Here is a 26,729-nt window from a genome sequence, read left to right on the forward strand (position 1 = left end):
CGGGAATTGCGGGACTCAAAATCAACACCCGGAAAACGAAAGAAATGCGTGTTGGAGTTGAGAACCGCACCCCATTGCGGATGGGTGTAGAGGACGTAGAAAGCGTTCAAAAGTTTGTTTACCTCGGAAGCGTCGTGTCTGAAACTGGAGGTACAGAAGAGGACATCACTTCACGCATTGCCAAGGCCCGAGCAACCTTTGCACAACTTCGGCCTGTATGGCAGTCACGGATGTTGACGCGTCGAATCAAGTTTAAAATATTCGGATCCAACGTCAAGTCTGTGCTGCTCTATGGGTGTGAAACGTGGAAGGTCACCAAAGACATCTCGCACCGACTCCAAGTCTTCGTCAACCGCTGTCTTCGCCGTATTCTGGGCATCTACTGGCCTGAAAAAATCTCTAACGAGCAACTTTGGGAGCGCTGCCGAGAAACCCCGATCAGCCAGCAGATCAAACGACGCAAGTGGAATTGGATAGGCCATACACTCCGAAGGGATCCCAATCATATTCCCAAGCAGGCGCTTGATTGGAACCCGCAAGGAAAGCGGAAACGTGGCCGTCCCAAGCAAACCTGGCGCCGTACAGTCGCAGACGAGGCAAAGAGAGCCGGAAAGACTTGGAGTGAGGTAAAATACGAGGCTCAAGACAGAACGCGATGGAGACTCACTGTGGACGCCCTCTGCCCCAACTAGGGGTTATAGGACATTAAGTCAAGTAAGTCAAGTCAGTTAGCTCACACTTTGAATGGAAGTACTTTCTATAAACATTTTATAGATCAACAGGTGGTGCGCAAGAGCAAAGTAAATAATACGCCTTCAAAGCCTTATATTATGCACTGCAGATTCAGAGTACTAACGAGATTGGAGCCACGATACACGCGTACTAAATAAAAATATGTTTTTTTGTGTCTTAAATAACAAACACTATATGTAATATAGATTAAAGTACTCATTAATAATAATTAATATATATATATATAAATAACTTTTATTATATTAATAATAAACTATATTTCTTTGTATTCTGATATTAACCTATATTTAATATCAGATAAAAATAATAAATTAAATCCTTTCACTGTTGATTCTAAGGGCTATACCACGAAACAGAAAACGAGAGCCCTCTTGTGGATCGTTACAAGTTGTTTATAATGATAACATTGTATTGTAGACATTTCCTGCCGTGAGGGGTAAACTTTATAAGACCGCCTATTATAAAATAGACCATGGTTATTATTATATTAAGTTATAGAATAAGCTTACGAGAAATGCATATAATAATTACAGTGGCTAGCTATTTGTAATTAACTAAGCGATTTAATGAAAATAATAATGACAAACTGAAACATGTATCGAAGTAAGTTGAGCTTTGCCCATGTTTAATTGTGACCAGATAAAATATCCAATTCATTAAGCAAACAAACTAGTGTCCCAATTCTATTAGGATTAAAAGATTAGTAGCGAAAGAGAATGCTACCGAGTGATTATAATATGGTATAAGTCTAGCTTGTTGGCCAGAGCAGTGTGTATAAGCGTAATAGTATATGGAAATCTTATTATTTTATTTTTACAAAAAGACGTCTTAGACCCAAAAAGTCGACGGCATGTGTCAGGCACTGGAGGCTGATCACCTACTTGCCTATTAGATTAAAAAATGATCATGAAACAGGGTCAGAAATCTAATGCCAAGACCTAAAGAGGTTGTAGCGCCACTGATTTATTTATTTATTTTATTATTTTTACATTAACCAGGCTCACAATCATCGCACGCGGCATAGGCGGCAGGGCGCAGGCCTTTTTCTCTCGGCATCGTATGTTATTCCCGGTGGAGAAGGCACTGGTGCGTGGGGGGAATGGGGAGACATCTCTCCTTGCTCCAGATCGTGTGGCGGCGGTGTTGCCAGTCAAAAGAGAATTTGCTTAGAAGTTGGGTAAGTTTAATTCTCAAGAATACATAGCTCACGGATGTTTCACGTCTTGAATTTACTAACGTTAAATTATAAACCAACCAGATTTCCAATCAATTGTGGTAATTTTAAAAGGTTTTGTTTTGCAATTGAAGGTCAGACGGCCGGCCATTGTGCTCCGGCGGAGACACAAAGTACTTCTCATGTCAGACACAAGATTGTCCTGAAGGAGCGGGGGACTTCCGATCTGAGCAATGCGCAGGGTACAACACTCAATTGTTCAAAGGGAACCGTTACAAGTAAGAATATAGAATAACTCATTCTTTTAAATTAATATTTGACACTGTTTTACACAAATTTTACTTGCAGTTGGGTTCCATACACAAGAGCATCGAACCCATGTGAACTAAACTGTATGCCACGAGGCGAACGGTTTTACTATCGTCACAAATTGAAGGTAGTCGACGGTACACGATGTAACGACGAAACATTTGACGTCTGTGTCGATGGAACTTGTCAGGTAGGAAGTACAATTCAGCAATAGAACCTTAATTTATATTACTGCATTTTGTGATACCATCAAGTGATCAATTCTACTTTCGGGCTACGACATGTAGTCCGTTCTTTTAAGGTACACGCCTTTGCTGTATAATAATAATATTATTCGTATAGCTTTGATAATATTGGTAGTATTTAATAGTTATGAAATTGAATTCGATGTATTCACAAACTTGAGGAATTTTAATTAAACGGCGTCGATCGAATTATTGTTGGTTTTTTATAAGATAAATTATATTTAATGCGAAAATATTGAGTTTATTTATATAACTGTATCTTTTAAGTGTTTTCGCTTAATTTTTTTTCTTTTTAGTCGGTTGGCTGTGACATGATGTTGGGTTCAAATGCAAAAGAAGACAAATGTCGACAGTGTCGTGGTAATGGTACAAACTGCTACACCTCCACTGGAGTCATTGATTCACAGGATCTTAGGAAAGGTAACTTGAAGACACAGGCGTGTTTCTATATAACAAAAGGCAATAATGAGATTAACTCACGTCGTTTAAAAAACTTTAAAATTTATTATAATTCATTTTTAGGATAACTCGACGAACTCCTCTTACCTCTTACCTCAACAGGAGCTTCTTAGATTATCAGACATGGATTTCTATATGATACGCATTCAATTTTCAATACAAATTAAATTAAGGTATAGGCCCCCAAAAACCATCAAGGGATTTAACGTTGAATAGCTTAAATACAAAAAATAATACACATATATTTTTAAACAACACACAATCTTAATATACGTATATAAATTACGCGTCACGTTGTTTGTCCGCTATGGACTCCTAAACTACGGAACCGATTTCAAGCAAATTTGAACACCGTGTGTAGTTTGATCTAACTTAAAAGATAGGATAGCTTACACTTCAATATATACCCGCAATATTATTTTATTTCAAAATGTTTGTTTATTATTTGATAGTCACAGCTAACAGATGGCGCTGTTTTGAAAGTACCAACGTTTCACATAAGCTACAATTTAATGTCATAACCACCAATAAAGCATGGTGGTCGCCATGAGTGATGTTCTGCTACCGTTTCCCTTGAATAGTTTACTACTACGTATGTAATATAATAGAATTAGCCACAGCAACGCTTGGCCGGTCTGCTAGTATACATATAAACATTTTATTACTAGAATGATATTTATTATTATTACAGGCTACAATGATGTCCTATTAATACCACAAGGCGCAACAAACATCGTTATCTCGGAAGTCAGGTCTTCCAATAACTATTTAGGTAAGAAATAAGTACTAGTCTCAACTAAGCTTATAACTGAATCTTTATTTAATAAATTTAAACTTAATAACGAGTATTCTGTGTCTTTTGCTACAAAAAGTTGAAAGTAATGTCTATAATATAATTCGCATTGTATGGAGATGGTCTGACAAACTACCTAATACTACAATTTTTTACTTAGATTTTAGCATTATTAAAATAAGACTATATTACCATTTAACTATATATTCTTCCAAAAGCACTTCGAGCTCAGCAGGACAACGTCTACTATTTGAATGGAGACTACCACATCGACTTTCCTCGAAGCTTGCCCATCGCTGGCTCTCTGTGGTACTACGAAAGAAGTCAGCAGGGATTTGCAGCACCGGATAAACTCCGCTCTTTGGGGCCTACAACTGAACCTCTTTATCTATCGGTAACCTTTAATTTTAATATATATAAATTACACGTCATTTCAATCAAATTTGCACACCGTTTGCAGCTTGATCTAACTTAAAAGATAGGATAGCTTACATATATATCTTTATATATATAATTCTTCAGTGAGTGTGCATGTCACTGAACTTCTCTCAAACGACTGGACCGATTTTGATGAAATTTTTTGTGTGTGTTCAAGGGGATCTGGGAATGGTTTAGATTCACAAATCAGCCCGCCAGATGGCGCTGCAGTCGATACTTTCATACTTTGCTTTACTAATCGCTTGAAATATCATGCAGGACAACGTCTGTCGGGTCCACTAGTATATATATATATATAATTCTACTGTAGGTGTGTGTGTCACTGAACTCCTCTTAAACGGCTGGACCGATTTGAATGGTTTTTATTGTATGCGTTTGGGTGGAGTCTAGTATGGTTTACATTCACAAATCAGCCCGGCAGATGGCGCTGCAGTCGGTACTTTCATACCTTGTTTAACAACATGCAGGACAATGTCTGTCGGGTCCGATAGTAGATTATAAATTGTGCTATATTACAATTATTAAAAAACAAATAACCAACCAACGAAGTTATGTTACGCTGTATCTAAAAATAAAGATTAAATCTAAACCAATGCTTACGAAGGCATAGTTTAAATCATGGAAGAATAGAACAAAGAAAAACTGTTCCAGTTGAATAATTTGAAAAATATATAACAATGACAATTAAATCATGGTTTTCCTAAACAAATTTTCTCCAATAATTTCAGCTTCTCCTACAAGAGGACAATGTGGGTATATCATACGAGTACAGTATACCTGCAGCCCAAGCGCCGCCTCCTAATCAGCAATATAATTGGGTTCACGAGGAGTTCAGCGCTTGTAGTGCTACATGTGGTGGAGGTAATTTATTTCATTGATTGGCGCTTAATAACACGCTACAAAATCAATCAAAACTAATCAATACAAATAAACATTTCGCACTAAGTGAGTACCGCTTCGAAAATGCGTAATGCCTAAATATTTACCTACTTTACATTAGCTATATTAAAGTTCAAAGTGTTTTTTTTTTAAGACAATTCACACCAATTGACCTAGTCCCATGCTAAGCTGGTGAAGCTTGTGTTATGGATACTAGGCAACAGATATACATACATATTATAGATAGATAGACATATAAATACATACATATTTAAACACCCAAGACCTAAGCACAACACCAAATGCTCATCACATCGATGTTCGTCTCAGCCGGGGATCGAACCCGGGACCCATGGATTCGCAGTCAGGGGTAGTAACCACTAGACCGATGAGTCGTCGAAGTCGTTATTCTGTTCAAGGCGTATTGTCAGCCATTTTACTCGTATGAGTCCATTTTACCCAGAAGACGTATTCAGTATAACAACACGTTTAGGTTGCTATTGGGTTTGCAGAGGTTCTACAGTACGTCATCTTTACTGACCCGAACTGAAGATTTTAATGCCATCCTTCATAAAATGGTGGCATCCTTGATGCATTGTGTTAGGCATATCACCAATGGTATCCTGAATGTGTTAATAACAAAGAACACGCATATATTACGTTGGTATGCTGTTCATATCCCACTATAGTTTGTTTCGTAACCAATTCCAACATTCCAACTGAATTCTTACTTACTCTAACAAAAACTACATAATATGTATGTTGCAGTAAATCAGAGAGTTAATTGAATCTCTAGACATTTAATTAAATATCGATGTTCAATCTAGTCGCTAGTATTTTAATTTAAATAAAGCAGCGTGTTGATTAATAATGTAAAACAAGATGGCGGTCATGACAACAACTGATTACTTTTAGAGTCTTTCTTTTGACAAATGCAACGTTGGTTTGTTGTGACAGTTGTTTTTTGTTTCGAATTGTGGTCTTTGGTGAAATTGTAAACATGTTGTCGACTCCGTCATGATTAACACTCTGATTTAACTACTTTACTGCGACATGTATACAATCTGAACAGAGAGTCAGGAACTGTTGCCCGTCCGGCTTCTTTTACCTGAATTTAATCAAAAGGAAATGTAACAATTAAATTTATTTTGGAAGAAGTCGAAATTTTGGCGTTAATATAAATTTCACGTATAACAGCGTAGATTTATATTATTACAATTCGTAGGTACTCAAACGCGCGAAGTGACGTGCCGATCACGCGAGGAGTTGGAAGTTGTTGACGATAGTTTATGTGACAAAGGGCTTAGGCCTCCCACTACTGAGACCTGTAATACTGACCCATGCCCTCCTCATTGGGTCGAAGGGCCATGGAGTCCCTGCTCCAAGCCTTGCGGTGAAGGTGGCTCCAGATCCCGACAAGTACATTGCGAGAAAGTTATTTCTCAAGGGTAAGTGACTATGTACACTTATGAACGTCAATATTTAAACAAAGGACTAAATTTACATTTACTAGCGGACGAGAAGAAATGAAGAAATTGTACGGAACTTTCTATCTATGCATAATCTCTCTAAGATTTCTTGCGAACATGCGAAATAAATATGTGTTACAATTAAAATCTAAAACACACAAGGACTTCTTTATGCAGAATGTGACGGACGTATTATTTTATATAATCCTATTTTGGTAAAAAAATGTTTGTTTATTCTTACCTAGTTTCCTTGCGTCAGCGTCAGTCTATAACTAACTAACTTATCGACTAGTTATAGTCGATAAGTTAGTTAGTTATATGTTTATGTTGATAGATACGTAGAACTTCTACTCCTCAGTATTTAACCAAAAAATAAATAGATGTAAATCAAACTAAAATACATATATGTATTGACTTTTACTATTCGCATAAATAATCGCGACAGACAAACTAATATTTTAAAGAAACTCCAGTTAAAAATGTGCATTTTATGATTGAAATTGCATTGAAAACTACCTAGTAAAAAAATGCAATTACTTTATTAGATTTTACATATTCTAGCATTGCATCGATCGCGGCGGATAAAGAATGCTTCGATCTTCTGGGCCCAAAACCTGAACTGTACCAAGAATGTAATCAGAATGCCTCGTGTCCCACGTGGTTCACTGGACCCTGGAGACCTGTAAGTCTAATAAAAATATTAAAGCCATTACAATACATATATTCCTAATTTAGTTACGCAGCCTGTTCTCCGCTTAAGACGAACCGTATAGGTTTAGGAAATCACATAGGTTTTTAGTTTTGTAAGCACAGGAGGCTACAAGGCTTAGATGAGGCCTGCCTTGTTATTCTGTAACTCACTTTTACTTCTGATAAGGAGGGAGCTTGTAGTTTATTGTTTATCAGAATGCCAAATCTTAAAATGACTGCTTCACGACTGATTTGAGACGAGTTACAGAGTCGCAAGGCTGCAATTAAAAAATAATGAAGCATAATTGTTTCTGCCAATGGGTTCCCATGGAATCAATGTAAGTCATTAAGCAGCTCCACCATAAAGTTGTGGAAAACGCTCCCTCTCTAAAGTCGTCTACATAAACACCTCTTAACCATATCCTCCCCTGCTCAATCGTGACTTTTGTAATTCATGTATGTATTTTCTTATTATTTTGTATTGCATTTTAGCTACTTTCTAGGGTTGCCTTGAAGAGGTCCGCCCGTTGCATCCCTTATGATTCATGATACCTACTTTTATTTGTAATATGACGATGTTATTGCTAAATATTATTGCTTGTGAGACGGATATCTTTAGTTGCACACTGGCTGAATTCACAAGAATTGCATTATTCATAATTAGTTATAAAAAGGTTTAGGTTTTAAGTTTTTACTTGTTATGTTTACATTATGTTTTTAGTTTAGTTTTCTATTGTATTAAGTTACTGTAAAAATAGAAAATATGGAAAATAAATAAAAAATATTTACTAAGTAATACAGTACTTTACAATAATTTTAGTGCGACAAATTGTGTGGTGAAGGAAAACAGCTTCGTCAAGTAGTATGTCATCAAAGAATCAATGGCCGTGTTGTATTGTACGGTGATGAAGAGTGCGCTGATGAGAAGCCTCCAACCGAACAGGCCTGCATGCTACATCCATGCGAGGGGGTCGACTGGGTGCTTAGCGATTGGACTGGGGTAAGAACATTTTATAAAAATTTGTCATTTACACCATTATATTTTTTTGATATCTTCACCAGACCAGTACGGTCAGTGATCTCGTTTTGTTTACAATTTCGATGCAGTTATCTCAATAGTTATCGGTATCACTTTCGGATCGCACTACACAAAAACTCAATAAAGTTATAACCGGTGGTTTTAGTTAACAACCGCACTTAACCTCAGATATATTAGCTGTTTTAGTTATTTAGTAAAGATTTTATAACCTAATATATTTAATACCATATTTAAGTATCACTTCATTAACTTCATTAACAAGCCGTTTCACTAAATGTAAGTTAATTTTCAGTGCGACACATGTACTTCGAAAGTACGCGCGCGGACAGTGCAATGCGCTACCAAGGACTTCAAAATTGTCAACTCGAGTCTTTGCGACTACCACCCACTGCCGATCTTGGAAGAACCCTGCGATTCCAACAAGCTTCCTGCTTGTGACGTACTGTGGTATGCGACACAGTGGAGTAAAGTTAGTATTATTTATCTATTTCGTAATCCTAGTATTTTAACAGTTGCCTCCCAATATGTGTTCGAAAATATTATGTTCGTTTATAAAAACATTAATAAATTTATAAAGCGCAGTTACTGTCACAATTTAAACACAAGAAAACCCTAACAAAGGGAGGATATTACACTGTTCGGGAATTCATAGACGATGACAATGTGTGGGCACTAGTGCCGCTGTAAGATGGGGAGTTGACATGCATGTGTACAAATTGTACCTAAATGATTAAATTACCTTTTGTTTTGTATTTTTGTTTTGAGGAACGTGAACAAAGCATTATAACGAGTCTAGTAGGCAGTTATTGGAATATTGCCCCACTTGTCTCATAATTTATAATTACGTATAGGCGATTTACAAAAATGCAAATGAAAAAGAAATACAAAATTAAAATAAGTAATATCATACGGTATTTAATAGGTAATAATTCAGTCGGAAGGCGTATGTTACACAGTGTGCCCTTACTGTAAATCGGAAATTGTCGTATTTTTGGAAGGCCAATTGTAATGTGTATTCTGCTATACGTATATATTACAATGTTATTAATACAAAATATATCTTATAACACTGTTTTAATCAATTCAAATGTTTTATTAAAATGCTGAAATTTATTATTCAGAATAATGCGCAGCTGGTAGGTTAGGTTATTAAACAGTTAATAAAAGCTTTTACAAACAATACTACGTGTCGACTCTTTATAACGACATTCGTTAAAATTGTTTGGTTTAACACAAAACATTAATTCACTCTTAATAACGTAACAGCCCATTCTCTATTACGAAGTAATATTTTAATATTTAGACATCAACAACATACTTAAGTGTTATTGTTTTTGCAATCAGCTTAGAAAACTAACTTTGAGGTGCCGAAATTTCTAAGAAAAACACCTATCATAAACAGCCTTCTCGCTTTTGTTATTGTTAATTGCAATAACACGTGTGCCATTATTCTTAGATTACATTGCCTGTAGGAAATTTTGGTCTCAGTTACTAAACGCACCATCGTCATCTATCTATTATATATATAAATTATTGTAATTGGTAAAATTTGTTTTTTTTTCGACCCTCCATATAACAAAAACTCTCGAAAAAATGCTTGAAATTCGTTATAAAGAGTTTACATTGTATCTACAAAAAGATTCACGTATAATTTATTATTATGTTTTTCAGTGCTCCGTGGAATGTGGTAATGGTATACAAACACGGCGTGTGTTCTGTGGGCGATTCGATGGTGCCGGTGTGACCGTGGTGGACGATGAGCGATGTGACGCCAAGACTAAATACAACGATACTAAGGAGTGCGTGGTGCCAAAGGAAAAGTGCCCCGCCAAATGGTTCGCCGGACCTTGGACAGAAGTAATTAAAATCTAATATATAAAATTCTCGTGTCAATGTTCGTTCCCATACTCCTCCGAAACGGCTCCACCGATTCTTTATGTGTTTATACTATGATTTTTTTATGCATATTCAGTAAGTCTGAGAATCGGTTACTAACTATCTTTCAAACCCCTATGTGATAAGGGGTGGATGATACAAAACTACATACAACCCTTAATTTTCACCCCTCTACAATCAACCCTTATTTTTGTTATTGATAGTTATTTTCATTGAACTAAAAAATGTTTCCTAGTAACTTTTTTTTTATACATGGCAAAACAACGTTTGCCGAGGCAGTTAGTTAAGTATATTTATAATAATACATTTTAATGACATATTTGTGTTAATCTTTTAATCGATTAAGATCTGTTAAATAATAATCCATGGATGTATTCTATAATTCAAGTTAAGTATCAGTAAATTAAACATATAAAAGTGTTAAAACAAATACTTTTTGGTACGGTTATTCTATACGATCAATTATTTTATTGCACCAAAAAGATACTAGCTACTTACATATAACCTGATAGTATTATTTATGAAACCTCTTTTCTCAGGAGCAATCAAAGACCCTCACGATGTTCTCGTGTATTAAAATTATAATACTATGATTTCAGTGTACCAAGAAATGTGGTGGTGGGGAGCAATACCGTCGTGTCAAATGCATGAGCGGTGAAGAGATTTCAGCCTACTGCGATCCAGAGACTGTTCTCGACTCTGCACAGGCTTGTAATTCGCAGTCTTGCAATGAAGGTAATGTAGAATAAAAAAACTATGAATGATATTCAATTTAATATAATAAAAAATGGGTGCGTGCACTTATGTACGCGCGTAATAAGTTATACTTCTTTGGCATTATTAAAAATAGTTTTCGATTGCATGCAAATAATAACAATTAAATAATCAAAGACTGGAAAAGGAGTCATTATAGGCAATAAAGTTCAGGTTACATTTGAAAGATTAAATTTTTATTCTCTTACATTAAGTGTAGCATCTTCCGTGGGCAACTTCATTCTATTAATTTTGTGTCACGGTGCGCACGCATCGTAAAATTTCACACTCATCAATTTTTAATAACGCACCTATAGAAGTATAACTCCAAAAAACCGTTTTAAATGTCCAATCATCCCTAAAACTTCCCAAAATCCATATTATAAACAGGCAGCTTTTAATTAACGTTAACAAATTTTCTGAATCAAAAAAGGTGGGCAACAAAGTAAATTAATTAATAATGTATCTCGTCTATAGGTGTTGAGACAGGGGCGGCTCATGGCCTAGATCAGCTAGGTCTGCAAATCCACCTATGCTTATCATAGGTATTTCTATAATGCAATGTCAAAATTGAACATCTTATACTGCTTACGAAAAGCTTTAATATTTCCTCGGGTATACACAACGGTAATTAAAAATAAAGTAACACAAAATATTCTTTAGTACAATGCCTTGTTTTGTCTAATAAACCATTTTTCCTAGTCGTATTATTAGTCATACCTTAAAGATATATCTAATAGTAGATCGTAATTACATGTGTAATTACGAGACTATAGTATCTATAAATATCTTAGTGCAAAATATATTTACAGATGACTTAATACCAGAAAATGCCAACTCCACGCCCATAGTGGACGACGATTCCGACTACACAGACTGTGAAGAAGATTATCCAGAAGAAGGAGCCGAAGAGGATGCTCTAGAAGATATCTCTTCCAAAGATTTACACTTTACACTTGTAAGATTTTATCTAATAATCCAGTATTATTAAGGAGCTCGTAGGAGGATTTTGCCAAATTACGGACAACTTCGATAGTTACTTAGTTAATTAGCGGTTAAGAATAATATAACGTGTCTGTAATGAAGGCTGATTATTATCCCATAGGGTCATACACAAACCAACTGGCATATTACAAAAAATATTCGTAATAGTCGTCGTTATATTTAATTTCTAACATTAGGTAAGCCATTTGCCCTTTTGAATACTACAGAGTAAAATTACGTAATTAAATTCTTTGAAGGGGTATTTAAAAATCTTTTAACCTTTATAAGCTCCTTTCGGCACGCTTCGCATGAATGCTATCAAATTTCGGATAATTTGTTCGTAAGGACAGCAATCCTCTGTCAAAACACATACATTTTAATTCATATTTTCTTTTTTTAACAGGTGCCAGCCGGTGCATTTTATTTTGGTAAGTAACAATAATTAATGTTACTATTTCATTACATATTATTAGATTTTTCACAAGAACATAAGGCGAAGGGAAATTCCTTCCTAAGTTTTTAAGTTATTTTACTACTATTAATTTTTGTTCCTTACAGAAGAGATAAGTTTTTTTAGATAAATAGGAATTTTTTAAAACATGTTTAAATATAATAATAATCTAAAAATATTTTTAACAGGTAAAGATGCTTCTACGGAAGGTTCAGCCTCAGAATCAGATTGGATCGACAACGACACTCCATTTACGACGGGTTTGTATTTTCTGAATATTTTCCATGCTTGTAGCGTATTATTGGGAATAAAGGTTTATTTAATAAGTATTAATATTTTCAGAATCATCCGATGGCACCAGTGACACGGATCTGACCGAGAGCGGTTCAGGTACGTAACTTATTAAATGTATAAAAATATACAGCTGTCCGGATACGGACAATGCAAGAAAGTAAAAATGTCCAATATAAATCTGTTCCCATGTTTCGCATGCATTATTGAAAGGATGATGAAGGGTTGATTGCTATAAAGTTAGATAAATAATCAAATATGTTATAAAATTCTCATTATTATGTGCCTGTTTAAATTCCGTAATTGCCTAACTAACAGACAATATTTAATACACACCTGACAACAGAATTTGTGAATAATTTTTAAACAATTTACAGAATGTAAATATATTATTTAAAGAGAATCTTGTTCTACTTATTAATTATTAGCTGTCACATTCCAAAATATTTTTTAACGGGATAATATTGTTAACAGGATTTGATGAATTATTTATATCATCGTCAACAACGGATTCCACTGACAGCGGCACTACAGGTATGCTATTAATTAAACTTATTTGTCACTGTATTTAAAATACTATTTATATAATGTAATTTGTTCTTTCGTATAATGTATTTTATTATATAATGTAGTTAAACAACACTATTTTATTAAAGTTTCATCCCAGCAAGGTTTCTTATAAAATTATTGAATTATGTTGAAAACCTTAAAATATTGTTTTAATCACACTTGTATCGCCAGTAGAATGTAACTTTCATGTTAGGTATAGTTTATATTTATATTATTTTGTATATATTTTTTTTTAATTCACTTAGGTACCACAGAGTACACAGAAACCCCAGAAAGTACCACTGGCATTGCAAATGAAACAATATCTACTGAAAGTAGCGACACTCCCAGCGTAACTGAAGGTACCAAATTTTGTTTTTTATTTATCTTATTAGGCGTTTCTGACCTATGCTGTTTATTCGCAAGACTTAATATTTATGTGTTCATTTGTAGGAAGCACGGAATCTCTGTCAACAGAAGACACACAGAGTACAACAGAGTCATCCTCTGAGACTACAGAGTTTGAAAGCACATTCGGTATGTATTGATAGAAACTTATTTGGAGATTTTATTTGAAATCCAAAAATATACATTTTTTTTTCTAAACAGATGCAACTGAAACACCTGAAAGTACGACCGGCCTTGTTACTGAAACAACTTCATTGATAACTGAAACAGGTTCTACAGAAGTTACTTCCACGCCTAGTGAAACCGAAGGTACTAGTTGTCTAATAATGAGTTGAAGCCTGCGATTTTGTTATGTAATCTCTGACGGAGGATGCGAGGAGCCTCTTCTTTTATGTATATTTTGTAACTTCTGATAATATAATGAATTATGTATCAATTTAATCATTACTATTTACTACAAATTTATATTTTATTTACAAACAGGAAGCACAGACGCATCTACTACAATTGCAGAAACCTCAATAACATCAGAATCCACATCTGTAGACACAGATAGCACGATAGTGGATTCCACAAATACTGAAACCACAGAATCGATTATCACAGAAAGTACTGACCCAACAGTTTCTGAATCAGTTGGAACTACAGAGAGTACAGAAACAGAGACTACGGACGCTGCCACCGAAAGCACGGTTTCAGAACCCTCATCTTCAACTGAGGCAACAGAAGCTTCAGATAGTACAATAGCATCTGGCTCTACAGAAACTGGGGTAACAGAGTCATCAACTGAAACAACAGAACATACTATAACAGATACGACACTTGAATCTGAAAGTACTCTATCTACTGAAACAACAGAAATTTCCTCAACAGCAGGAAGTAGTACAGACTTAACAACTGAATCTGATAGGACCGAATCTGATACAACCGAATCTTATACAACCGAATCTGTTACGACCGAATCTGATAGGACCGAATCTGATACAACCGAATCTTATACAACCGAATCTGTTACGACCGAATCTGATACGACCGACTCTGATACTACAGAAGTATCCAGTACAAATGCTGAGATAACGTCTGAAACGGGAACAACTGACGTCGACACCTATAGTACCACAGCAGATGAAACAGAAGAAACTGATAGTACAGAGTCATCTTCCATAGTATCCGACTCGACTGATACAACTTTAGAAACTGAAACAACTGAAACGGGCACTACTGAAAGTGGAAGTACGGAGTCAGGTTTGTCTTTTTTGCCGTTTTATATATAATATTAGGTCTTTGCATTTATTTTATTGATATTAATATTATTCATACTTCACAGGATTGTTCACTTCTGAAACCACAAGTGAAGGTGTTTCAACAAGTGTTACGGAGGAAATAACGCTTACTTCCGGAGACACAAGTAAGTAATATACAAAATTTTAATATATACTTAAATTGTTCATTGCAAATGAAAGATTCTAATAAAACACACTCTGGGTTAAAGGGTTTCTGGCTCAAAATGTTATATAACCTTAATATTCTCCGTTCCCTATAAACTTCTAACAAAAAGGTCATCTTTAAACAGACATTAACATTTATAAATTAACAGCACTTTGGGATTGGTCTACAACTGTCGAGTTATACACGAAGAAGCCTAAATGTAGACCAAGGAAGACTGCAAAATGTGTTAAGAGCAAATTTGGATGCTGTCCTGATAAGAGAACTCCTGCGGCCGGGCCATTTGACGAAGGTAAGAATATTAAATATAGCACGCAAAAACATTAAAACACAAGGAGTTCAAAAGAAATTATACCCCTTTAATTTGATTTAGGTTGCCCCAACCCAAAAACTTGCAAGGAAACGAAATTTGGATGCTGTCCTGATGGCGTGTCACCAGCTGGTAGCATGACGGGCAAGGGCTGCCCAGTGATTTCGTGTGAATTAACTTTGTATGGATGTTGTTCAACCGATAATGTTACCGCAGCTCTAGGGAATGACCAAGAAGGGTGTCCTCCACCTCCACCAGCCTGTAAACTATCTAAGTAAGTGTTGTAATTTTACAAATATTTGCATGCATTTTTAATGAATGAATTGCCATTTGTAATTTTTTTTATTGTAGATTTGGTTGCTGCGATGATAATGAAACCGAAGCGAGTGGTCTAAATAAGGAAGGTTGCACAGAAACAGGTACCTAATAATAATACATATAATGTTTTAGAATAACACCTTCTTCCTCGAGTTTATTTAATGGGATGTGTGTCTGCAGCTACGGAAACCTCGACACTGCAGACTACGCTTGAATCATGCAACGACACTGAATTCGGATGTTGTTATGACAATGAAACTGATGCCTCAGGACCAAATGGAGAGGGCTGTCCATGCAGCATCAGTGAATTCGGATGCTGCTCTGATGGTATTTCGACTGGTTCGTATTTTATTGTAAATAAGTATATTTAGCTAAGTTTCACCTTGTGGATACAGTATTAAGTGGGATATATTGTTCAGCTCAAGGACCAGACTTAGAAGGATGTTTCATGTCCTGTGACACATCAGCTTACGGCTGCTGTCCTGATGGTGAGACTCCAGCGCACGGACCTCAAAATGAAGGTTGTTGTTTGCAATCCGCATTCGGCTGCTGTCCCGACAATTATAAGCCCGCTGAAGGACCGCACCTTGAAGGTACTCCTTGACAACTAATACCTTATTATTAACTATTTAAAAAAAACCTTTTATTTGTTAATTATAATTTTTGTAACATTTTATTTTAAGGCTGTGGCTGTAAGTTTGCCCAATTCGGATGCTGTCCAGATAATGTAACAATTGCTCGTGGTGGAAACAACGAAGGATGTGGATGTCAGTACACTCAGCACGGTTGCTGTCCCGACAGGTTAGTCAATTTTATTATTTTTAATACTATCCTCATTTGTAATATTTTGAAACATAATATTTTTATAGACATACTGCAGCTAGTGGGCCAGACTTTGAAGGTTGTGGTTGCCACACGTATCAGTTCGGTTGTTGTCCCGATGGTATTACCGCTTCCACTGGACCAAACTTGCAAGGTTGTTTGTGCCAACAATCTAAATATGGTTGCTGTGGAGATGACGTCACAGAGGCTAAGGGACCAAATAAGGAGGGATGTGATTGCTCTAGTAGCAAATACGGTTGCTGCCCTGATGGTGTAACGGAAGCTGCTGGCGAGAAATTCAAAAATTGTACAGATGCACCTGAAAATAGACAAGGTATAATTATCGATTGATGTTTGGGACTCGTATAAATTTTGTAAACACTGTAATTGAAATCAATACATTTTATTTTTAGCGGCATGCGCTTTAGCGAATGACCGAGGTGTAGGCCACAACTATACAGTTTATTGGTTTTATGATATGACATATGGTGGTTGTTCGAGATTCTGGTACGGAGGAGAGGATGGCAATGGAAACCGATTTGCAAGTAAAGAGGAATGTATGGCCATTTGCGTTAACCCGACTCCTAAAGGTAAAAAATGCTGTATAGAATACGGTTTCATCTTCTTGTCTACATTCCTATGTACTATAATATTTATTCCATTTAAACAGACGCTTGCAACCTCCCCAAAGTAAAGGGTGCGTGTACTGGTTATCACGTAAAATGGTACTACGACTCCGTCAGAGAACAATGTGCTCAGTTTGTATATGGAGGATGTCTTGGAAACGATAATAACTTTGAATCTCGGGAGCTCTGTCAAAAGAACTGTGAACCAGAAAAAACTGAAGGTACATACATTTAACATCTATGTAATTTTTCAACAATTTATGTAAATTATAACAATACAACTTTAATAATTTAGATCAATGCAATCTGCCCATTGAGCGAGGTACCTGTGCTGGTAATTTCTTACGCTGGGGCTACAACTCTGCCACACGCCGCTGCTCTCAATTCATTTGGGGAGGCTGCGAGGGCAACAACAACCGATTCGGCTCTGAAGCCGCGTGTATGCAGCGGTGCAACCCTCCTGGCTCGTTACAAGGTATGATAGCTAGATATGTTAGTATGGGTAGATTGTGTAGTGTTTTGTTTGCATGTCCTTGGTTCTTTTCTATCTTTCAATGGTGTTTAATATTTATTTACAATTATTCTCTATTTCTTCTCGGCTTTGGTGTATGGTATATGTAATAATTTTACTAATTGCACGCACAGCGGAATGCATTCTTCCACAAGCGGCAGGCAACTGCACCGAAAAGCGGCCGGTCTGGTCTTTCAGCCAGACTGAGAATCGATGTGTGCCCTTTTATTACACGGGCTGTGGAGGCAACGATAATCAGTTCGGCAGTGAACGAGATTGTGTTGATGTTTGTCCTAGCACCTTCGGTAATTGTATTTCTATGTATAAGTAATCACTTAAATAGAAAAGTAAAGATTTTATATTTATGGTAAGTCCTTGTCATTTGTTAAGTTTTTATTATGTTGACGGCATGCGCTCGAACTTAAACTGTGCACGGAAATGGGTTTCTTATATTTTGCACGTTATTGGGACATTATTATATATTATTTTGTTACTCTTTGGTTTCTATAAAGTTACATAACTTATTTACAGTCCAAGAAGTTTGCACACTGCCGGCATTAACTGGTGAATGTGCAGATTACACACAGAGATGGTTCTACGACACATCAAAGAGAAGGTAAATTGATAATTTATTATTATGAGCTATGTTATTAATTAAAATTACATGTCCATACTTTTCATAGATGTCGCCAATTCTATTACGGAGGATGTGGTGGAAATGGAAACAACTTTATAAGCGAACGCCAATGTGAAGATCGTTGCTCGGAACAAGTCGTTGTTACAACAATAGCACCTATCACTACATCACAAACATCTGGTAAGTTTTCTTCATAATGTATAAATATTTTGAAATACTAAGGAAAAGGAACCTGAGGTCCTTTTATTTACAAGCTAATCCTGTGTAATCGTGAAGTCTAAAGGGGTTTAATTAATATTTCCTCTAGTTGAGAAGTATTACCAGTAATTTATTAGCTGTTTTTTGAAAGTATACTTCTTTAGGCGCGTTATGAAAAAATTAAAAAGAAATTTTACGTTGCGCGCGCACCATGACACAAAATCAACAGAATGAAGTTGCCCACGGAAGATGCTACGGCATTGGACATAATTTTAAAACAACATTCGAATAATAATAGAATTTATGTTACACTTAATGTAAGAGAATAATAATATTTATTTATTTTATTTTTCAAATGTAAACTGAACTTTACTGACTATAATGACTCCTTTTCCAGTCTTTGATTATTTAATTGTAATTAATTATTTGCATGCAATCAAAAACTATTTTTAATAATGCCAAAGAAGTATCACTTCTAACTCGCGTACATAAGTTCACGCACCCTTTTTTTATTACTAAGACTCTTTAATACTACCTTCCCAGAATTCTGTTTCCTGGGATTGGATCCTGGCCCATGCACACAATTTGAAGAACGTTGGGGATATGACCCGTCACTCGGGTCTTGTGTACAGTTCCAGTACGGAGGTTGTGGTGGTAATAGAGATAACTTCCCATCTAAAGAGCTCTGCCAACATTACTGCTCCCCAGTACAAGGTAAGACCAAAACGATCACGACTTGATAATAAGCAAGGATTATATTTCAGTATAATACAATAATATTATTTTTTTAATTTGCCTAATTGTTCATATCCTCTTCAGATACTTGCCAGTTGCCGATGATAACTGGACCGTGTAAGGACTCCCATATGCAATGGTTCTACGATGCTACAACTGACTCTTGCACACAGTTTGCCTACAGTGGATGTGGAGGAAATGATAATCGGTAAATTGATTTGCTTATTAGGCAGCAGATGAGAAATCTTAAATAAAAGTTTTAACTATCTATTTATTGAGACGCGAAAAACATATCATAGTATATGAGGTCCTGCGGTTAATGACAAGACTTTATTACCTACTAGCAAACTCGGCGAACTCCGTTTCGCCACCAGATGGCTTCGTTTTATGTTACTTTTCTTTTGGTGATCCCGCTTTTCTATTGAAATTTTTCCTGAATTTTCTTTGCTATAAACCTCACGGAGCCCGAGACCTTTCCAACGAATGCAACCGTGGAAATCGGTTCGTGCGTTCTGGAGTTATAGCGTCAGGAAGGAAAACCCGACTTATTTTTATATAGTAGATTACAATCACAAAACAGAAAACAAGTGTTGAAATGTAATTTAAAACTGATTTCAAAACTCTGGAACATGTTTTGGCCCCACTCTACTTGATTTTCATACGAGGCATATGTACTGAAATATCGTTACATATTTAAATTAATACCAGGTTTGGAAGTCGTGAAGAATGTGAACATCGTTGCAAGACTGGTCCACCCTCTGTCAGTACTACGACGATCGCACCGGTATAACGCAAATTTATTTGTTAATAAAATATATTAATAACCGAATAGGAGTCGTACTAATCCGATAAAATTAACAGGCGGTCGTATCACTAGAGTGTCGGGTCTCTCCGACATTAGAGGAATGTGAAGGGGCAGGGGAAGTATGGTATTTCGATGACACCCTACGAGCTTGTGTCTCCCACCAAAACGCTGACTTGGGTCGTTCCTGCAGGGTAACTGCGGTATATATTACTCAAGAGGAATGTGAGAGGATCTGTGGTGCATTCCAGGGTGTTGGTAAGCTAAATTAAATGTTTACTTAGCGATACAACAAGAAAATACAGAAGGGATTAGTAATGCTTTCACCGTTTGTATTGAATCCTATTGTTTGCCATCACTGTCTAATTTGTTAAGTGTCTATTTCTTCCATTAAGTTCTTTTACTTACATTTAACTAAATTTTAGATGTATGCCGCTCAGTGTTGGATCCAGGACCATGTCACGACGCAGTCCCTAAAGTTTTCTACAACGCAACAAGTGATCAATGTGAGCCTTTCACCTACAGCGGTTGCCTCGGAGGTCCCAATCGCTTCGCTGACTACGATGAGTGCGAGTCAGTTTGCAGACCATTATCAAGTACGTTAGCCTGGAATTGGATTTGTAATTTTCGTGAGGTATACTTTTAATTATAAACTTCTGAAAACGTCTTGTGCGATCTCGCCAACTGACGTCTCGGGAAGTTAAAGCTTGCTTTGTTTTGTGAGGTATGGAACAAATATCTTTAGTCCAATTACTCACAAATTAAAATGAAACCACCTTAAAACTGTTACAGACTAAATTGATGCTTTCCTGATATTTAAATTGAATTGATAAACTGAGCCTCCACAGATTTATTCTTTATTACAATCTTTATCATAATTAATTGTTTTTCCGATAGATCCATGCAAGCAGGAACCAGATACAGGTAACTGCTTAGGCGAATTCAGCAAATGGTACTACAGTGAACGGGAAGATATATGTAGAGAGTTTATTTACGGAGGCTGTAATGGAAACGATAATAGGTGTGTAGTTTGTTCAAAAGATTTTCCTACACATACATTTTATGTATTCTTCAGCAACAAAGTTTCTTATGATGACAAAATAATCTTCATAAAGCACAATATTTGATTCGAATCAATACGAGTACATATGAAACGACAGCTATTTAAGCTACCTTCGGGATGAGAATAAAAACAATGAGTTTGATTGTGATTACAACAGACCAGACAAATCATCACGTATCTGTAATTTAGTTAGAAATAACCTTCGATCAAGATCAAACGAAACCCGCTGTCATTTCATCTTTCGATTTACACTTTTTGTCGTTCTTCATAAAGATTTTACATACATTATGATTTATATTATTTACATGGAATTACTGTATAAGTTTCGTTTTAGGTTTGAATCTCAAGCGGAATGTGAGAACCGTTGCCGTGTGATCAAAGATGCAACCACTAAAGGACCTTCACCTCTTACTACTCCATCATCAACTGTGAGTCTATGATGCAGCATAATAAGTCTTTTGAGTTTATTTCATGAATTTCGATAATTATGATTGTTTATTTTCTTCTACCAACTGTGTGTTTTTATTTTTTATTTTTTTTTTAGGATGAGTGTCGTACTCCCATTTCTATTCAGCCATGTGGTCCAAATGTGACCACGTATTATTACGACTCCAGAACAGAAGCCTGTGTCGTTGGTGATTTTGGCGCTTGCGGATATGCTAACAGTTACCGCTCCGAAGAGGAATGTGAAAGGCGATGCGGTGCTTTCAAAGAACTCGGAGGTTACTTTGTTTATTCATAATTCAATGCCGATACAAAAATTGATTCCTTTAAAAAGCTTGCTCTGCGAAAGTCCATGCTAGTCCACAAATTTGATATATATAATATTTACGATAATTTTGATGACTGAATGACTGACTGACTGACTGAATGTAATTTGTAGACGTCTGCAATTACCGCTTCGATACTGGCCCATGTATTCACGAAATAGAGAAGTTCTATTGGGATGCGGCATCGGAACGTTGTGTTCCATTCAAATATGGCGGTTGTGATGGCAGCCCTAACCGCTTTTCTACATACGAGGAGTGCCAGGAGATTTGCGGCCAAACCAAACCTGGTGAGACCTTAGAATTTTCAGCAACCGTCTTTATCGCCCAGCTTTCTGCATACCATACTTATTAATAAAATAGATTACAGAAACTCTATTACTCTATTGTCACAAATGTTATGCTTTTCTTCCTTCATATTAACGCTACGGGAAATATAATTTACAATGTCATGGCTTTTTGCGGGTTGGTTGGGGTTCAGACGAGTGCCTGCAGCCGGTGTCGACGGGCGAAGCTTGCAAGGCGGGGGCTACTCGCCGTTGGTTCTATAGCCAGACTACCGGAGACTGCCTCATCTTTATCTACCTGGGCTGTGGGGGAACAACCAACAACTTCCCCTCCTTCGAGGAATGTAGCGAGCGCTGTAACCGGCCGACATCTGGTACTGTTTGCTAACAGCGGCCTAATTCGCATTTATCGTGCTATCCTTGTCTTCTAATTCTGTGCTCATTTATATCTATAATTACCATATTTAAATAAAAAAATTGTTATTTATAGATTCCATTAGACGTGAATTTTAAAAAGCTTTGAATTGATATCTTTAAATGAGTTCCGATCTATATATAACAGTTTTATAATTTGATTTGTGTGTTATGCCCGCGTTATTCAATTGTTTACATTTTAATCTATACAGGCCCTAACTGTGACAAGTATGATGCGGAGTGCGAAGCATTGAATTGCCCGTACGGTGTTCAAAGGAATGTCGAAGGAAACGGTTGTACACGGTGAGCTAAGATAAAATCAAAAGTTGTAAAGTAGATTTTTTAACATACTAATACTATGTGACTTTTCATAATTCCACAATAAGGCTAAATACTTTGTGCGTTTCGTTGCCTTCACACACAGAAACTTTTCTGTGCACAAATGTATTTTGATAGTTGCAAAATAATTTCAAAATATTAATTTCTACGATCAAGGCCTGCTTGGAAACAAAGGCGTCATAATTCAAGTCACAGAAGTGGTTTGACTCATGATAGGATGAACACATTTCCATTTAAATTTGTAATTTTTTTCAGGTTAATGTGTTTGATAAATAATTCAATTAAGGTAAATGATTATAAATAAAATTCGCGTTCTAGGTGTCAATGCCTGGATCACCCTTGTGCTAACAAAGTCTGCCCGTCGGGACAACGCTGTGCCGTCACTGGATCTTACAGGGAGCCGATAACACAAAACATCCACTACACGGTCGACTGTAGACTCGGTGAGATAAGTTTACTTTATGAATTTTCGTAGTCCGATGAGTAGTTTATAATCATTTTAACCATGTTATCTCGCGTGTTCTATTATTTGTGAGGACCATTATAAGTATAACTGTAAAGTGTGCAACTAATATAATGTACATTGTATGAATATTGGTATTTTTGTTGGTATTTATATTTTTTTAAATGCTACTCAAGCTTTTAAGTTTGACGTCAACATCGTAATAAATATGTAAAAGTTAGTAAAACTTCTCTAAAATTCAGGACATATTATTTATTGTGACTGTTTTTCAGCAATCAAAGCGGGATCGTGTCCAGTGACAGAATATCCAATAACAACAGAAAGTCAGTGCCGACGTGAATGTAATGACGATGCGGACTGTTCGTCGGATCACAAGTGCTGCGAACATGGATGTAGTCATCTCTGCTTGCCGCCTGCTGCCGAGCTGCTAAGCACCACGACATATAGCCCGGGTATAAAATCTGATTATTGACGTGCCATAATGGGTACATGTGATTCTGTGCTGGCCCACCCAAAAGAATTATAATTTGCTAAAATTTTACGCCCAAACACTTAAACTAGGCGCATCTCACTTGGAGTGGTCGAATTAAGTGCAGGAAAAGGAGTTAGGTTAGGTTTGGTACCGTGTTCGCTCATAGGTTAAGAATACCTAAAACGCAAATCAAATAAAGGAGCAGACAAAAAAACTTAAAACTATTCAATGCCCATTAAATGCTTTATTCTTCTTTCATTCTTAACACAGAATCACAGATGCTGCCAGAAGCTCCACGTGCGAACTTCAACGAAACAGAACCTGATGTACGAGCAACTGAGGGTGGCAGAGCGACATTGAGATGCCTTTTCCACGGCAATCCGCCTCCTAAGATCACTTGGCGACGAGGAGAGATCACGGTACTTTTCTTTTATTTCTTTAGTGGATTTATTTCTGTTTTATTTATAGTTTTAGACGATTCACAATCAGAAACAATACATTAGTATACATTATTTACAATGATAGAAAATCATTTCATAACCTAGGAACTGTTTGCCACTTTAGTATATTTAGGAAGTATGCTAAAATAACTTAAGTAAGTTCTTTCTTTAATAAAGTAATCTATTTGTATGCCGATGAGTTGGGATGCCTACAAATTCAAATTTAATGACGTGGAATAAGTGATACATGTATCTTATGTTCCATAATAAACATATTTTATTTTATTTTTTATTTTATGACTTGTTTAAACTCCTGTTACTATTTCCTGTCACCAAGTAGCGAATGGCATAAGCACATTTCTTTAGAGATTTTTAAACAAGTAAGTGTAAATTAGCCTTGCCATAGCTGGAAAACGAAATTAGGACTGGATTATCTCATATCACGATGGTATTCCATATTATCCATTGTCCACGTGTTCAAAACAGATTACTGGAGATGTCGATCGCTATCACTTGAAGTCTGATGGTGCTCTCGAAATAGTTTCTCTGTACCGTAATGACTCTGGAGTTTACATCTGTATCGCCCAGAACAGTTTGGGTACAGCCACACAAGAGGTTAACCTGCAAGTTGAAGGTAGGTTTAATATATTAATTTGTAGTAAAATTGCTTAATTTGTAAGTTCATTTCATCTTAACAAACCGTGTGCAAATCCCGTTTAATCTAAAAGTATAGTACCATATGTTACGATGATGTTGTACGATGTGTTATGATGGTGTGATTTGCGCTTATGATCAGTATTATGACCTACGTCATACCCTGAATCGAACTACTTGACATCGGCCACCGGGGATTTTAGGCCAGTGATTAGTCTGGCCTAGGTCGCTTTAGGTAGTAGGAATAGTTCATCATTCTTCTTTCACAATATTATTTTCATGACAGTTATAGTTGAGACAATAGTGACTCTATTAAAATTTGCGCAAATTAAAATGTATAACTTTTCATAATATAGATAGCAACGAAATAATTCCGCCGACACCAGACTGTGCGGATTTACTGGAGGAGTGCGAATCACTACGCAGACAATGTCCATTCGACTTGCTCCGCACGTACGTCGGTCACGACTGTGTGCGTTGTTCCTGTCCCCAGCCGGACCCCAATCGTTGCGATCCTTTCATTGTGGAGTGTCAGGCGTTAAATTGTCCCTTTGGCGTCCAAAATATTCAAGGAAGCGATGGATGTACTAGGTTAGTATAAATATTCGAATGTAACTCGTCGTGGTAGAAGACAGTTCATTTCACACAAAAAATCTAAAAACTACTTGCATTTTAAAGTAAAAGTGATAAAGTTCATTTACTGGAACTAAGAGCTGATTTACACAGGGTAAGTAGACAAGTCAGTCGCAGCGCCAATGTCGGCGCCGCGACTGACTTTAACTGTTTACATGAAGTAAGTAGTAGTGGTGCGTTTCTCACGATGAGCACACGTTTGTGAAGTCAGTGGGAAAAATGAATTCGCGAAAACAACTGAAATGACGATTTAATTATTTGTTGAAAAATTTATCAATTTTGCTGTTGAATGAGTTAATAGAAATGGTAGAAAATTATATATATGTATATAATTTTTGTATCTTGTCGAGCTCTAAATAATATGTAGTCCTTATGGCTTTAATTTAATTTTTTACTTCAGTAGAAATGAGCCCTTCGATTTGCATTTGTTGAGCCATATTTTGCAACGCTGTTGACCGCATTTCTTTATTGCGGTAATTTAGGGATTTAATATCCCAAAGGCACTCGTTTTCGCCATATAATTGCACCAATTTTAAGGTTTCGTCTTTGCTAAGCTTCATTTTTATCGCCAACGAAAAAAACGTGGTCACTCTACAACGCAGCGGCCGGCAGTGACTAACCACGCACTGACTTGTCTGTTTACACGGGGTTTATTTGGCTGGCGCGGGGGTGCGCGGGTGGCGGGGGGCGCCAACTGACTTTAAAATATTCGTGTCCGAATATTCAAGTCAGTGCTGACTTCAAGCCACTGTACTGACTTCAAATCAGTTTACACAGGGTTTTTTTCGGGTCAGCACTGACTTGCCTCGAATTTGTAGTCAGTTACTGACCCTGTGTAAATCAGCTCTAAGAGTTGCTTTTTCTAATTCTTTTGTATCACCCTTGTAAGATTGTATCAGTCTTCCTATGAACTTTGTGAAGCATTAAACTTTTTATGGTATTTTTCTATCAGTCTGTATTGGATGGTAATGGTCGACTTCCCCCTCAGGACTTCAATAGTTAAAGTAAGACATTCATGCGCCTTTTCATTTATCGATTTTCTTTATAGGCTTTATAGGCTTTCTAAATAACGATATACATTTCAAAGTACCACAGAAATGCCATGTAATTAAATATTATACATTAGATGCCAGTGCAACCCGTCTCCTTGTGATGGCCAACAATGCGCGGTTGATGAGAAATGCCAAGTCACACGATACAGGGACCCACTCT

The 26,729-nt window shown here is 36.4% G+C and overlaps 1 protein-coding gene across 1 annotated transcript in view; it reads left to right on the forward strand.

Moving 5' to 3' along the window:
• Positions 1 to 26,729, forward strand: part of LOC125054801 — a 151,093-nt gene that overhangs the window by 41,649 nt on the left and 82,715 nt on the right. The window contains exons 3-35 of the mRNA XM_047656912.1: positions 1,752 to 1,930; positions 2,062 to 2,205; positions 2,276 to 2,426; positions 2,778 to 2,901; positions 3,632 to 3,712; positions 3,952 to 4,127; positions 4,900 to 5,032; positions 6,276 to 6,498; positions 7,081 to 7,201; positions 8,030 to 8,209; positions 8,541 to 8,717; positions 9,920 to 10,105; positions 10,744 to 10,879; positions 11,710 to 11,855; positions 12,285 to 12,309; positions 12,521 to 12,592; positions 12,675 to 12,722; positions 13,098 to 13,157; positions 13,439 to 13,534; positions 13,626 to 13,709; positions 13,782 to 13,889; positions 14,064 to 14,825; positions 14,908 to 14,988; positions 15,178 to 15,318; positions 15,400 to 15,610; positions 15,688 to 15,755; positions 15,835 to 15,993; positions 16,074 to 16,247; positions 16,338 to 16,455; positions 16,524 to 16,810; positions 16,890 to 17,066; positions 17,147 to 17,323; positions 17,398 to 17,577. Coding sequence (XP_047512868.1) covers positions 1,752 to 1,930; positions 2,062 to 2,205; positions 2,276 to 2,426; positions 2,778 to 2,901; positions 3,632 to 3,712; positions 3,952 to 4,127; positions 4,900 to 5,032; positions 6,276 to 6,498; positions 7,081 to 7,201; positions 8,030 to 8,209; positions 8,541 to 8,717; positions 9,920 to 10,105; positions 10,744 to 10,879; positions 11,710 to 11,855; positions 12,285 to 12,309; positions 12,521 to 12,592; positions 12,675 to 12,722; positions 13,098 to 13,157; positions 13,439 to 13,534; positions 13,626 to 13,709; positions 13,782 to 13,889; positions 14,064 to 14,825; positions 14,908 to 14,988; positions 15,178 to 15,318; positions 15,400 to 15,610; positions 15,688 to 15,755; positions 15,835 to 15,993; positions 16,074 to 16,247; positions 16,338 to 16,455; positions 16,524 to 16,810; positions 16,890 to 17,066; positions 17,147 to 17,323; positions 17,398 to 17,577 — 5,185 coding nt within the window. The remainder of the gene's footprint in view (positions 1 to 1,751; positions 1,931 to 2,061; positions 2,206 to 2,275; positions 2,427 to 2,777; positions 2,902 to 3,631; positions 3,713 to 3,951; positions 4,128 to 4,899; positions 5,033 to 6,275; positions 6,499 to 7,080; positions 7,202 to 8,029; positions 8,210 to 8,540; positions 8,718 to 9,919; positions 10,106 to 10,743; positions 10,880 to 11,709; positions 11,856 to 12,284; positions 12,310 to 12,520; positions 12,593 to 12,674; positions 12,723 to 13,097; positions 13,158 to 13,438; positions 13,535 to 13,625; positions 13,710 to 13,781; positions 13,890 to 14,063; positions 14,826 to 14,907; positions 14,989 to 15,177; positions 15,319 to 15,399; positions 15,611 to 15,687; positions 15,756 to 15,834; positions 15,994 to 16,073; positions 16,248 to 16,337; positions 16,456 to 16,523; positions 16,811 to 16,889; positions 17,067 to 17,146; positions 17,324 to 17,397; positions 17,578 to 26,729) is intronic.

The sequence above is a fragment of the Pieris napi genome, chromosome 1 (genome assembly GCF_905475465.1).
Source record: "Pieris napi chromosome 1, ilPieNapi1.2, whole genome shotgun sequence".
Lineage (NCBI taxonomy): Eukaryota > Metazoa > Arthropoda > Insecta > Lepidoptera > Pieridae > Pieris > Pieris napi.